Here is a 14379-nt window from a genome sequence, read left to right as displayed (position 1 = left end):
GCATCAGACAGAAATCAATACTGTTAGAGCCTATATATAATAGAGTAAATATAAAGAAACCCATAGATGATATTCACATTGTGTTATTATGGACATTACGATCTGTTTTAATCTTCAATTGCTCAATCGTGATCAAAATAAGACTTTAAAAATGGTAAGCACAGATGGGCTTTGTGAATCTGTTGACCCACGCGACTTCGTATGAATTACAGCATCTGGTGATTCCCATAACCGTGAATGTGTGTGTCTGTATGTACATGTGTTTGTGTGTTTGTGTGTGTGTTCAATTTTATATGACTCTAATGTTATGTTTTTCTTGTTTCGGGATCTTATTTGTAGGCTATAGCCGACTCGTGATCACGTTAAGAAACAGTCATCCACACATTAATTCATGAATAAATAAATCCATTCATTCATAATCATGACAAAACAGTTGCCTCATGTCGCATCTTTATTGGCGCGAAAAAACACTTTCCTGTGTTTCGAAGTTTTGTCTATACCTCAGAAACTGTTAACAGTTCGAGCAAGTTAAACCAGTAGAGCATATCTACGTAAATTTATACGGACTGGAGACCGAAGTCTGTAAACGCTTCAGCTCTTCAGGTTTGTATGATAAGAGAAATGGTAAGCGTAATGATGTTGATAAAATGGTGCGTTGTTGTGATAGTCATAATATGTATAAATCATATTGTGATAAACAAACACACACAAGACACTAAACGCCAACACAGGAGCTATAGCAGTGATCTCCACTCATTTATTTCCCAGCATAGGTCGAAGCTGTATCGTGATGATTTATCTATTTGCCGCCATAGCAGTTGTACAGCGTGTTGAGCTTCTGGAGATCCAGAGAACTGAAGTCCGTAGCAGCTCCCAACACGACGCCATTTGTGGAGTGCTGCAGAGTGGATGGGTGTAAAAATATCAGTATGGAAAAACCTTAACATAAGCCGTGTGTGCCTTTTGTGACTTTGATATCTGTTACGTATTACACGGGGCTATTTCCCTTTGCAAACCTAGGTGTGTGGAATGTAATAATGTATAGTGTTATCAGTATGGTATGTGTTATACATAGTAATGAAAGTGAAGCATACCCTGGGTACGATGACCTGCCTCCCGTTCATACTGAAGGCATGGCTCTCGTAATGCATGATGGAACCATAGTCGTACTGCAGGCCCAGGGTGCGCGATTCAGAGTGTTTGTCGAAGGCGTGCCATTGGGCTGGAATTAACCAATCGGAAACGTTTGTATTTTGAACGTTCAATGCAATCTGTTCTTGTGTCAGTATCATTTATCAACATAAACATTATCTAATGACGAAGATGAACTGGTTATAAGTGGACCCTCCGGACCGATAAATTTAGATTCAGATTCTGTCTTTCTGTAGGTGAATCAGTTGCTTGAGAATGACATCAGTGTAAAAAGTAATAAAACCAGTGATGTTTTAATACCAGCATCCATACTGACAGTAATGGCTCTGCAATACATACGTCCTCTAATCTAGGAGTCGTACTCTCTGTAATACATGTACCGACCTACAGACACACAATCAGCCTGGCTGGGTAACGCTTTACTCGACAGAAAGTGTTTACCTTGGGGTACGTTTTCCAGGTAGATATAGACCCAGTCGTCCCTGTCCGGGCGCGAGTGCTCGTGCCAGAATCCCGCGGCGTGCATCAGTTCGTGCATGATCGTCGCCTTCCCGAGACACCCGTCACCGAGGGACACCTCCTGGGCCCCGCCCTGAACACCCACGTACGCGTGGCAGCTATGGGAAACAGATTGTATACATGATATGTATCATATATATCGTATTTATGACATTATATTACGCCCTATTCCATGATAGACGCAGTCAATCTATCACCTGCATTTGTAGTACATTCAACAGCTGCTAGGAGGCTACAATGACCAACAAAGATCAACTCACCTTGCCAGCGACGAAAGGAACTGGAAGACACTTACAGCCACCTGTGCTGTAACCAGCCAATGATGATTGTGATACTGATGATATGATGTATCATATACATAGGTCTATTGAAATTAAAATGGCACGATTGTCCGATTTCATAATCAAATGGAATCTGTTTATACTACTATTGCCTTGTCGCAGCTCTTTTCCGTCCGTTTAAAGCTGGAGAAGAGACTGATATGTTGACTACCCTGTACTCTTCCTGATGTGGATGTAGTTCTGTTCGTTAGTCCGGGGCACAAAGCGGATGCAGGTTCGCCGGTTGAACTCTTCCATGGCGGCTTGAATCCGACCAACCTCTGACCCGGCAGAAGCAGTAGTGGTCTGAGTTGTACCTGGACATCAAAAATGTTATGGTCACATAGGGTTTTAGACTCACAATTCACGTACTTTGTTGGACTCAACTTTGTTTCAGTGCAACGTTCTTGGTGTTTACAGGAAGAGCTTATATGCTATCCTGCCTCAATATCATGGCCGTATCTTCATGTAATCTACACCTTTATTCAATATCTTTGTATACCATTGATAGATTGATTACAACTGTAAGAATTCTGCATGACGACGATTGTACGTAGATGTCAAAGTTACATTTAACGCTAGTTCACCTTTATCCGTTGGGTAACCTATATCCGTTGCTTTTAGAAACTGGGTACTTGGGGATATCACGTCAACGGACGTTGTTTTCAAATTGCAATATTTTCAGTACATTGCAGTTTAAAACTACCTCCCGTTGGCTTGATGTGCCTAAGTACTCTGTTTTTAAAAGCAACGGATATAGGTTACCCCGCGGATAAAGGTGAATAAGCGTTAGTCCACGCAGGTAGAAATTTGATTTCTGTGTCAAATGATAATCAAGGGAGAGTTTCTCTTGGAGTAAGTTGATCAATGTTAATTTTTGTTTTGTTCTGTATACCAATTCAATTTGACACTGCATATCAATACATGTATGGACAGATTACCTCCATTGTTGTTTCCGCCACCTCCACACAGGTTGCAGCTCAGCATGCAGTTCTGGTTCATGTAGTCGGCGCTGTTGGTACACTCGCCAACGCTGGCCCAGTACCCGCAATGTTCATGGTTGTCCGTACAAGCTGTCAGGAAAATCATATCAACCAAACCCAATGAGGTACGTGATTATTTGGTTCTGATCATTCAATATCTCATCATCCCTCTCAGGGGAGTGAAAGCCATTTACATCAGAGCCCATCAACCTTCCCTGAACCGAGACGGGGGACAATACTGACTTCCAAGAACCTTTGATCCATTGCTGACGTCACACTCCCAGTCTGGATGTGTGACATAAGATTTGTGTCATAAGAATCAGAGGACTGATCGAAAGCTTGTTGGTAAGTGCTTTATTTTGTGTGCGGATATAAAGTTTAATATTGTATCATAATGTTGATTATTGCTACAGATGAACCCACTTGCGAATATCTAATTATGTTTTGAAATATATGACACAGACTTGGTTGAAACTATGATGGGAGAAGAAATTTATGACCTTTACAATACATCTTATGTTGTGAATATGAATTTAACACTTCTCATGTATCTAGACCGCTTTTTGCATTTCTGCATCATAACGCCCTTGATATCCATTTTATTCTGTGTACGGAGTCCTATCTGCAATACATGTATGACAAATATATATTGATACGTCACCTCCACCGCCACCGCCTGACGTGCACAGTCCGCAGCTCAGCTGGCAGTTGGCGTTCATGTAGGCGGGGTTGTTGGTACACTCCCCTTGCCCAGCCCAGTGAGAGCACCATTCGTTATCGTCTGTACAGCTCCTGTCTAGGATTCAATATACATATCTATTGGCTCAATATATGAGCAGCATCTAATTGTCTGTGTAGCGTATTTAATGTCACTAGTATAGATATTCTGTATCAGTCACAAGCACACCATGGCATTTGTATATAGAATATATATATATGACTTGTCAGTTGTACAGGAGTATAAGCATTTTGTTTACCAAAAAGCTATAATAGTGACAGTTCCCGTGCAAGCAAGTACGCTAGAATATGATATTGTCGCCATGACCATACGCTACCTAATCTCTAATCAGATGTACGGCTCCGGTTAATTCTGAATGTTTTATGATTTTAGCACACTTTTCTGCTACGTCTATCACACTCTAACGTTTCGCCTCCTCCTCTGTTAAAAGTACAATACTAGAAAGGAGTGCTAACTGCTTCAAAAACAGTCGTAAAACACCGAAAATCAGTCGGATCCTTACATCTACTTATAGATTGTTACTATCCACGAGATATACGGAATTAAGATAAGCGTGGTAATAAAGACTATTGCCCATGGCGACGGTTTTTATTGTTTATAAGTATCAATGATTGTTGTTGTATCCTTTCGCCTGGCTGTATGCATAATTGATGTCTGCCAATATTTATCTTTTCTAGTTACAGATATCATTTTTAAGAGCCCTATTAGTAATGGAATACTAGTACTGTGGTTTAATAAACAGTGCTCATTAATCATGATAGATTAGCCTCTGGTTTGAATTGATAGTCCTGATTTATGGAAGGCATCTCCGAAGTTATCTACATATCAAAAATCACGATGATCAGTCAACCCCTTCTCGAGTTATTCCCTTTCAAAAGGATGGTGCAATCGCACACGCGCGGACGAATGGCTGTGGAATTTCGGGAATTTTTGCCAATGGTATATATCCTTAACAGTAAGCCTAATATTTCTCTCTTTTTGAGTTACATATGGCATATTTTTGAGTATTCTAACATAAAATGCAGTGTATTTATAAACTGTCCCCGTCAATTATGCAAATAAGCCCCTGATTTGCATGATTAGCATTTAATTATGTAAGGTATCCCAAAAGCTATTTACATTCTAAATACCATGAAGATCCGTCAATCCATTCACGAGTTATTCCCTTCTAAATTGATTATGCAACTACACATGCCTGTAGTAAAATTCCCGAGATTTTGGGAATTCTTGTTAACCGGTCGCAAACTATACTATTAGGTTCGCCTCTGAGGCGTCGACAAAAAGTAGTTGTTGCGTACCAACCGCGGAGCGGCGACACATGCCACAGCTCTGCGGGCAGCTGCCCTGCATGAAGTTCGGGTTGTTGGTGCACTCTCCCGCGGAGGCCCAGGACCCGCAGTTACCATCAGCGTCAAAACAGGAGTAACCTGGAGAGAGAAACTTTTACTAAACATTGATATCTTCAATAAGCTCAGACCACCGACTCTATTTACCACATTATAATGCAGACCTTTCAGTTAAAGCTTCATAAACCGCGTTATGACATGAACAGGACATGAAGTGGGACTTACTGAATTCACCCCCGATGACGTAAGGAATCACACCGTTTGGCCAACGCGTTGCATCGTGAATCGCATTTCGGGAGTTCTGCAATAGTGGAGTTATTTAGACAAACCCTGTATATCAAACATTATCTGTTCCTATATCTACACCTGTACAAAGAAGCGAGAAGATGTCGACCATCCTGTTAGCTTAGTACCTTCAGCTAGTTAATTGTATCTTGTTGTTTTTTGCATATGTTTGTTATGTCTGTTATCAGTCATGTCTGTTATCAGTGACCTGTACCTAGCCCGTCGAGGCATGAATGTACAATAAAGGTCTTTCATTCATTCATTCATTTATAATCAAATCCAATTTATGGACATAAAAGCATTATATATCGTGCCTGCTGTCCTTGGTCGTAGCTATGTGATTTGAAGATGGAATATCATGAAACTAAATAACTGTGCTAATTCAGTAGTTGATTAATACCCACGAAAAGCAACGCTGCTCACTAAGATGATTCTGTTCCAACTAAGAACGTCTTAAGAAGCAAGTGACGTGGAATTATATTGCGCACTACCTCTGTACAATGTGCTTTATTTGTTACTCACAGGATCCAGGCCGTCAATGTCGCCTTGGTACAGGTTCAGTCCTATATATTGGGCAAGATCATTGGAGCAATTTTTAAATCTGAGACAGAATTCTCTGTTGCTGTGGCAGGCCACGTGCAAAGGATTACACTGCAAGTAATGTCTTTTAAAGTTTGTCAGAATTAACATTGAATTGTCTCTCTTTTTAGACGTCATCCAAAGAAACAGCACAATTGAAAATACATATGACAAATCTACCAAACTAAACATAGTTCGTCTGTAACGCTTACCCTCGTTCTGCTTCATGATAGCCTGCGTTACAGTCTCTGGTTCCGGCGGCGAGCTACGGAGGATGTCGGCTGTGTGCAAAGAACAGAGCATACTCCAAATGATGTGTCAAAGATGCATCTTATAGACAGTATTACAACGTTCATCATATTCAGATACGAGGGGCATTCAATAAGTAATGCCCCTGACCCACTGCCAGTTGTCTGATCTAGATGAAATGTTGCATGTGTAATGAGTCATATCTCTATGGGTTATGTTGCAAAATACAGCTCTGAACTAATTATGGTTACTGATTTACTGGTGTTTGAACTGAGGCAGGTGCGAAATGGACCAGGTGTGAAATGGAGCAAGTTTAGTGTCGCGCAGTGATCCGGTTTTTGTATTTGAAAGGACGCACACCAAAAGGGACTTTTGATGAAATGAAAAAAACTTATGGTGATGATGCCCCATCAAATGACCTTGTAAAACGCTGGCATCCTGAATTCAAACAAGGCCGGAAGTCTGTGGAAACAGCTCCCAGACCTGGTCGTCCCTCTTCTGCCATTGATGAGGCATCTGTCGGAGGACCAACCTGGGGTGTCCTACAAGAACGGTGTCCAGAGCTACATCAAATGATGGGAGAAATGCATAACTCTGGGTGGTTCCTATGTAGAGAAAGACTAATAACTGTGCCAAGTTTCATTACTCTCCTGCTATGGTAAATGGGTCAGGGACATTACTTATTGAATGCCCCTCGTACGTTGTCGACAAAGACTATTCTCCAAGCAGAGGTCGTGTTGTGGAGATAGTAGATGTCGGCATTTTTACCGGCTAGCTAGAGGGGAGCGAGCCGGTAAAAATCCCGACATCTAAATTTACTATCTCCACGACCCAACCTCTGCTTGGAGAATAGACAAAGACCGCATCAAGTTGGAGGTCAGAGAAGAATAGCGTGTTGGTTGTCATGAATAATGGAGTGCGCAGGATAGGAACGATGACAGGATGAATATTTGCATGGTAGAAATAGCATTCTTAGTTCCTAATGTAACAAAAAGTACCCACAATGTACGTCCGCATACTCAGGAGACAAATGTTTAAGTTTTGCAGGTATTTAACAATATCATTATGTAAAACAAAGTGAATCCCGCGCAGATTAGTCCTCGTACTACCCTAAGTCACGTCAGATGCAGGCCAGCCTACGAAACACCATTCTACGTCGCCTTTACAACATGCAGATTTCACGGTTTCCTTGGCTTTCAGCGTGAAACAAACATGTGAAAGTTGGAGCGGAATAAAACCAGTATCCTGTAGCTAACCAAGGAGTTAACGCTGACCACTGTCCACAGAAGATTTTTAAACAATATATACTTAAAACATTGTTAAACCAATGCACAGAACGTAGAATACGGATATTGCCATATCCCCAACGTACAAAGGAAAATAAGAGACCTTAAGCTAAGGGCACAACCCATCGTACGTGCATATACGTGCTGTCTATGTGCCAAAACGTGGGCAATCTTTGGGGATCCGTAAGTGGTAAGTACCGCCTCCGTACGAACTCGTTGGGAATCCGACGGATTTTGGAGCATGCAGACACGCCGTAGAACTTAACGTGCAGGTAAAACTTTGTGTGCCGTGCGTTGACGTACTCCCTCCCTACTCTTCCTAGTCGTTCTCCACGTTTTCAGAAATACGTGGCGGACGTGGCCTCCCCAAAAAACGTACGGACAAATTGCACGTACGACAGGTTGTGCCCTTAGCTTTACGCCAGTCTTATATCGTAATATTGATTGCATTATTTTCACAGCAAGCTGCTCTAGTCCTCTCTGTCAAGCAAGTACTAGTATACCAACCGGGCGCACTGGCCGCCAGTCCGGCACCGAACAACAGAAGTATTGCAGAGGCATACATGATGAGACGGTGGGCAAGCAGGATTGGGTCTCAATTCTGACTGAGTACGTTTTTGTATTTATGCATATCTTCATGGTTCGTTCTCGAGGGCATCGACTGTAAAGTCAACAATTAGTTGGTTGGTACACGGTGATTGGTACGCTTATCGTCACAAGTAAGCAGTTATATAATTATACTTACGTAAGCAGACAGCAATCAATACTGTTAGAGCCTACGGTTAATATGAACAAACCGTGTTTGCTCATATTAACCATAAGCTGTGATTGTATCAATATGGGCATTATGATCTGTCTTAATCTCAATTGTTCAATTAAGGTCAAAATAAAACTTTGAAAAATCATAAGCACAGATGGGCTTTGGTTAGGACTGTGAATCTGTTGATGGAGCCACGTGACTTTTGTATGAATTACAGCATCTGGTGATTCCCATAACCGTTAACGTGTACCGTGGGAGTGTGTGTGAGAGATCGCGTGGCGACCTAGAGATCTCGAGTTCGAACCCTATGGTGTCACCGATCTTGTACCCTTGAGAAAGGCACTTAACACGGCTTTCCTCACTTAACTGAGGGGGAAATGAGTACCTAGCTTCGGCTATAGGGCCGTCCCTCGGATAGGACGTTAAGTGGAGCCACTCCCCACGCACGTGAAGAACCCTTATCGAAAAGAGTAGGGGACCTTCCCGGTGTGAGTGGATCAAACCTTACAGTCTGGTCTCCGGGTTGACATTTTGAAAAGGTCATAGTCACCTGTTATGTCAACCCTTCCACAAATTTGGTACATCTAAATAAATATATGTGTGTGTGTATGTGTGCCTTCTGTCGTATGAAAGGGCATACTTTAATGGAAGGGAATCTAGGGAAATAGTTTAATCTCGAAGGTTGGATATTGAGTTAACATTATCTATTACTAATGTTCCATCTGATATGACTCTAATGTTATGTTTTTCTTGTTTCGGTATCTTATGTGTGGGCGAGCCGACGCATTAATTCATTCATTCATAATCATGACAAGACAGTTGCTTGATGTCGCATCTTTATTGACGCGTTGCGCAGCCGTACAGCGTGTTGACCTTCTGCACGTCCAGATCGTTCAGCCCCGCGTCAGTCCACCAGCCCAGCACCGCGCCGTTCAGCGCACGCTGCGGGGAATATTGAGACGAAAGCACGTCAGGTGTCTGGAGGTAACAGCCTTTCACAGCATGACCATTCCTCAGGTTGATACCGGCTATTTCTACAAACAACCCATTTTTTTTTATTTGGTTTATTTTTTGTTTTCATTTCTCGCACACCCACTCTGCTGACAAACCTGCATTAACTTATATCATTATCATTATGAAAGAGCCATTTCGACTATGTATGAAGTATTAAATCCTAAGTTAAAACTAGCATCTTTCCAAACGCCATATACATCTACGTGCACATCGTGTGAACACATGTAAAGATGTTAAACAGCAATCTATAAAATGGGTCCAGGCACATTTATACAGCTTTGCCTTCGAGATTAAACTATTCCCTTTATAACAAGTGTCAGCTGACCTTGGCAGAAATGGTCTCTCGGCCGTTCACACTGAAGGCGTGGCTGTCGTAGTGCATGACGGAACTGTAGTCATACGGCAGGCCCAGCGTACGGGACTCATGGTGCTTGTCAAAGGCGTGCCACTGATCTGGAATGAAGGAATCGGATGGCCTTGTATTTTAAACATTGAAGGCAATTTATCGGTGACCTAATAGAACAAGCCACTGTGTATGTGAGTGTGTGCATAGCGCGCATGAAACAGAATAAAAAACACTTGGTGATGCCATGCCATATTGAGCACTTGCTAGCTAGTTAGAAACACTACTAAGAACATATCTGTCGAATGAGCTAGCGAAGCGGTTGTAGTTTATGATGTAGTAATGTTCCAGCCACGAATCTTCACATTTGTTGTATGTAACGTTAATTTAAGGGGGGAAACAAAGACGATAAACTACACAGTCCTCTGTCCCAGCCTCACCTCGGTCCGCGTTGTGGAGGTGGATGGTGACCCACTCGTCCCTGTCCGGACGGGAGTGCTCGTGCCAGAACCCCACAGCGTGCATCAGTTCATGGACGATCGTTCCGCTCCTCAGACAGTCGGTGTGCAGGGACAAATCCTGCAGGCCGCCCATGCGCCCAACCTGGGAGTGACAACTGAGGAAAAAATCCATTACCACACTCAGTGGCTTTTGTCACATGCCTTTAGCGTTATCTTCTGTGTTGCTTTCAGAAGGAAAAGAAACATAGAGAAATGGACTGTACATATAGTACAATGGCGTTCTAAATCGAGTCTGTGTTTCATTTGACTTGATAATGGGAATATCATGCAAACTTCAAGACTGAAAAGGCAACAAGGCACACAAAGCGTAACAAAACTTTATTGTTGAGCAAACCGCTCGGCCGTAGCGACGTCGTCAAAGCACCCCAGTTTTGGTGAGATACCCACTTATTTTTTTAAGGCACAGCAAATCATGGATCGTATAAAACGGGTACCCGTCTAGTTTCCTGATGAGAACGTAGTCCTGGTCGCTCGGTGTCCTCGGGACGAAGTGAACACAAGTCCGGGTGTTGAACTCCTTAATCCCGTCCATGATCAGTCCGGCTTCTGAACCACGCGCTGAGGAGAAACAAGTGATGCAAATCTAGTAAAAAATATTCGACCTTGTTCATGGCAAGGAATGGTCTATTTAAAAAAAACAGAATCTTTAAATAAATCTTTAAACTGTTTCTGTGATACACTTTCTCGGTGGCATCTCTTTTCCCATCATATCAGTGGGCAACGTTATTTATTACAAAGGATTGTAGATTATGTACTGTGACTTGTATCTGGGGTAACCCCAAAAGATCTTGACAGATCTTAAGTAATGAAAACTATTGAGCACAAATAAGATAATTATTAAAAATAAAGTCATTAAGAGCCGGTTTGACGCTCACCAATGGGGACCTGACAGATCCCACAGCTCCACGGGCAGGAGTTGGTCATGTACTCCTGGTACTGTGGGTTGGTGCACTCCCCCTGCCCCGCCCAGTACGCACAGTCTATGTTGGTGTCGTTACAGGTCTCATACACAGGGTCTGTGAGGTCAGGAAAGCACTAGACTAAGTGTATTCATTACTAGCTTCTTAGCTAGCAAGAGACATAACCTTTCTTCATGACACCAAACATAAAACAGAAAAGCAACACACTGGGTATTGACGTCGACAATTTGACACATAAATTACGACTATCTTTTCATGTGTTTCGATCATTAAGCAGGCAATATCATGATAAGCTTAGATGGGGCAACATAATTACAAATTGATATATTGTACATTGACCCAGTACCTGCCTGACACACCGCACAGCTCAGACGACACTTAGTGTTCATGTAGATGGGCGTGTTCACACATTCTCCGATACCGGCCCAGTAGGCACAGTTCTCGTGTTCATCCGCACAGTCAATATCTGAAAAGGTTTGAAAAATATAGTTTTTGTATTGAAAAGTGTTCACCCTTATTGTATTCAAAAGGCACATTGAAAATGTTCAAAGATGATATGCCTTTGTGCAATATACGTTGCGCTAGGTGTTAAACAATTCGCCATTTCCATAGTCATGTTTCTCTTGTAAAGTAGATACACTGATACAGTGGTAATACGTATTACGTAATACCTGTAATGCGGTTTGCATGATGAACAACATGATCGTCCAACTATGCTAGAGATATCTGAAGCCTTTCTTCCTAAACCTCACATTGTTATCATCTGAATCAGATTATTTAAAGATCTGCTTAAATTGCATTGGAATCAGTTCTGAACTTTATAGTGTACATAGTTGAAAACTGCAAAGTACATCACACACTTACTGTACTCGCTACTGATGACGTAAGGGATGACCCCTCCCGGCCAGATGTCAGAATTCAAAATCGCATTACGAGAGTTCTGGGGGTAAAGTAGAGTTGTACATGTACAATACTTATTATTTTGTCACCAAACTCAGCGTAAAACTGCGCATACACCAATCGCAACTGTCACTTATTCAAGGCCGATGACTTAAAACACGACCCTCGTCCACACTACTATTTACTCATATAATCTGTAATATTTTGCGGCCTTTCTCCACACATCCTTGTGTGGTCTTTCTTTTTTTCTGAGATCGGTACGGGGTTAACGTTTATCGTTACATGTGTGGGTGCTGGATTTCATTGTCTCCCTTAGTTTACTTCTAAAAGCAGCTGCAATCCCCCAGTAAATTCTATTTATCATCAGTCGAACTTAGGGGTTTGAATAGCAAGAGCTGTTGAAATACTCACCGGGTCCACGCCAGCAATGTCACCTTGAAACAGGTGTAGACCTGAACAACAGAGCGCCAAAAGATGTCCTAATTTTTCTTAACGGTTGGTTGTCATATTTTCGCTGTCACGGACACAATATAACACAGCATGAATTATGATGATTAACTTAATGTTTGTCTACTTGGGAAGGATACATTACAAATCTTTAGCACAGGTTAGTATTTTTATATTCAGGTATAATTATGATACGAATATGGGACATGACCGATCCGAAGAATCAAGATCTTAATGCTCGAGGAATATCTCAACCAATAGTGGAAATTTGTCACAACTACGGCTTCGCATCAGTTAGAAATACATGTAGTCAAAAAATGGAAACGTCGTTTTTTTTCGCGTTATGTCACCGACTAGCTATAGAGTACTCGAACATAGTTATAGGTACAGATGTCATCTTCAGTCCATTGACACATGGATTAATCAAAATGCTAATGTACGGTAAACTATAGAACGTTGCATAAAACTTAAAGATAACGGTGTCCACAAGACATAAGTAGTATTGAGGCCGCGCAGTTGCCCCCGTACCTTGGTTGTGACGTAAGATGACCTCCATGCCCATCTCAGGCCCCGCCCCCGGAGGTGGACTTCTCATAGCCGGGGCTGTGAACATGGGGTGGGCAGAAGTTGAATGCAGCACATTTGCGGTAATATGGATAGTTCAAACTTACTTTAGGGACTTAACCTTAGTCGCACAACGCCAACAAGGTTTTTACCAATTTAAAAACTGACACAAGAAGGAAACACGGCCACACGGGCTTGGGACATACGACAATGCAAATGCAACGTTGACTTCTTTAAATTGAACATATTGTTTTATCATTTTGAGGTTATTTCTAACAGTGAATATGCTCTCATTAAAATCCAAAAGGCCACGTGCGTCTTATATAGTATCACATTACTATTGTGAACTTATTACTAGTACGACGACTAGTCCATTGTGTGCAAAAGTGCGACAAACAGATGGGTGTCACTACCCGGTTAGTTTGTGGAAATTCGTTGCAAAAAGTTCACAATGACCTGTGCAAAGCGAACAAACGGGTTTACTTACAGGGCAGGCTCGTTACAACGCCATTGTAGACGCAGAAAACCACAGCGATAAGCAGGGGGATATGCATGGCGCAGTGCCCGGTACGTGTGAGTGTCGTCAGGCAGAAATGATGCTGGTTTCTGTGACGTCCCCTTCTCACACTTACTCTGGCATGCTGTGTCTATATGGTGCAGTCTTGTGCGCATCTTGTTTCTTGTCATGTCCAAAATAAATTTATTGTTCATTTACATAAAAAACAGAACATAATACGTTCTTAAGAACGAAAGGCCAATGTTAAAAACTTCAAGGAAACGAGGGATTGTCTATGATATAGTTATCATTGCTACGTATTCGTGATGTTTCAGACCATGAAAATACCAAACTAATAAATTGATTTTTGACACAAACCAAAGCTTGACTAAATAGTTCTCTAATGCCCAAGAGTCTTCCGACATCACTGATAAGCTGTCTATTTAAGTCCTACCACAATCGCGTGGTTTCCTACACCACCACTTCACACCTGCTAGTTTCGCAGACATATCCAAGGACAGATATCGCCCCTAACACATGTGACGGATTTATATCTTGCAAAAAAATATACTACAAAATATATTGATGAACTTATGAAATGCATGTTGACAGTTGACAGGTGGGAAGCGAATAAGCGCGCTTCCCACCAAAACTAAATGTCAGCACACGTAGAAGGCTGCACAGGAGGCTACTAATAGCAACAAGAGTTGGATGACCTCATACCTCAATGAAATATTCTGATTAGGCAAATGACACCACTTATTCCTTACATCACAAGCTATCTGCCACCAAAAAAATCAAGACCATAGCATGTCCAGGTAAAACGATACAAAAAATTGAACTTCTGCTGCAGTACCAAGGTCACACGCTAGGGAGCCCAAAATTGACCTTGACCTTTGTTTTAGCAACCCTTACCCACATACCAAATATCATTGTAGTCCATCAAGAGGTTCTAA

General features: G+C 41.9%; 2 protein-coding genes across 2 annotated transcripts; both read right to left on the bottom strand.

The window, feature by feature from the left end:
- Positions 1-730: 730 nt before the first annotated feature.
- LOC118414059 lies at positions 731-8099 on the bottom strand. Its single transcript, XM_035817820.1, has 11 exons — positions 7966-8099; positions 6136-6204; positions 5867-5907; positions 5285-5360; positions 5012-5140; positions 3636-3770; positions 2933-3064; positions 2164-2308; positions 1594-1769; positions 1095-1222; positions 731-898 (listed from the first exon to the last, which is right to left on the bottom strand). The coding sequence occupies exons 1-11, from the start codon at positions 8021-8023 to the stop codon at positions 800-802; spliced, it is 1188 nt and encodes a 395-aa protein (XP_035673713.1). The 5' UTR covers positions 8024-8099; the 3' UTR covers positions 731-799.
- A 940-nt stretch (positions 8100-9039) lies between these two features.
- On the bottom strand, positions 9040-14203 carry LOC118414065 (low choriolytic enzyme-like). The gene is made up of 10 exons (XM_035817827.1): positions 13415-14203; positions 12892-12966; positions 12328-12368; positions 11881-11956; positions 11363-11482; positions 10972-11112; positions 10531-10654; positions 10016-10191; positions 9558-9685; positions 9040-9160 (listed from the first exon to the last, which is right to left on the bottom strand). Exons 1-10 carry the CDS (start codon positions 13479-13481, stop codon positions 9056-9058), a joined length of 1053 nt encoding a protein of 350 aa, XP_035673720.1. The 5' UTR covers positions 13482-14203; the 3' UTR covers positions 9040-9055.
- Between the last annotated feature and the right edge of the window lie 176 nt (positions 14204-14379).

This window comes from Branchiostoma floridae, chromosome 4 (assembly GCF_000003815.2).
Source record: "Branchiostoma floridae strain S238N-H82 chromosome 4, Bfl_VNyyK, whole genome shotgun sequence".
NCBI classification, from domain to species: domain Eukaryota; kingdom Metazoa; phylum Chordata; class Leptocardii; order Amphioxiformes; family Branchiostomatidae; genus Branchiostoma; species Branchiostoma floridae.
Note: the sequence above shows the minus strand (reverse complement) of the source record. Positions and strands in the feature narration are given on the sequence as shown.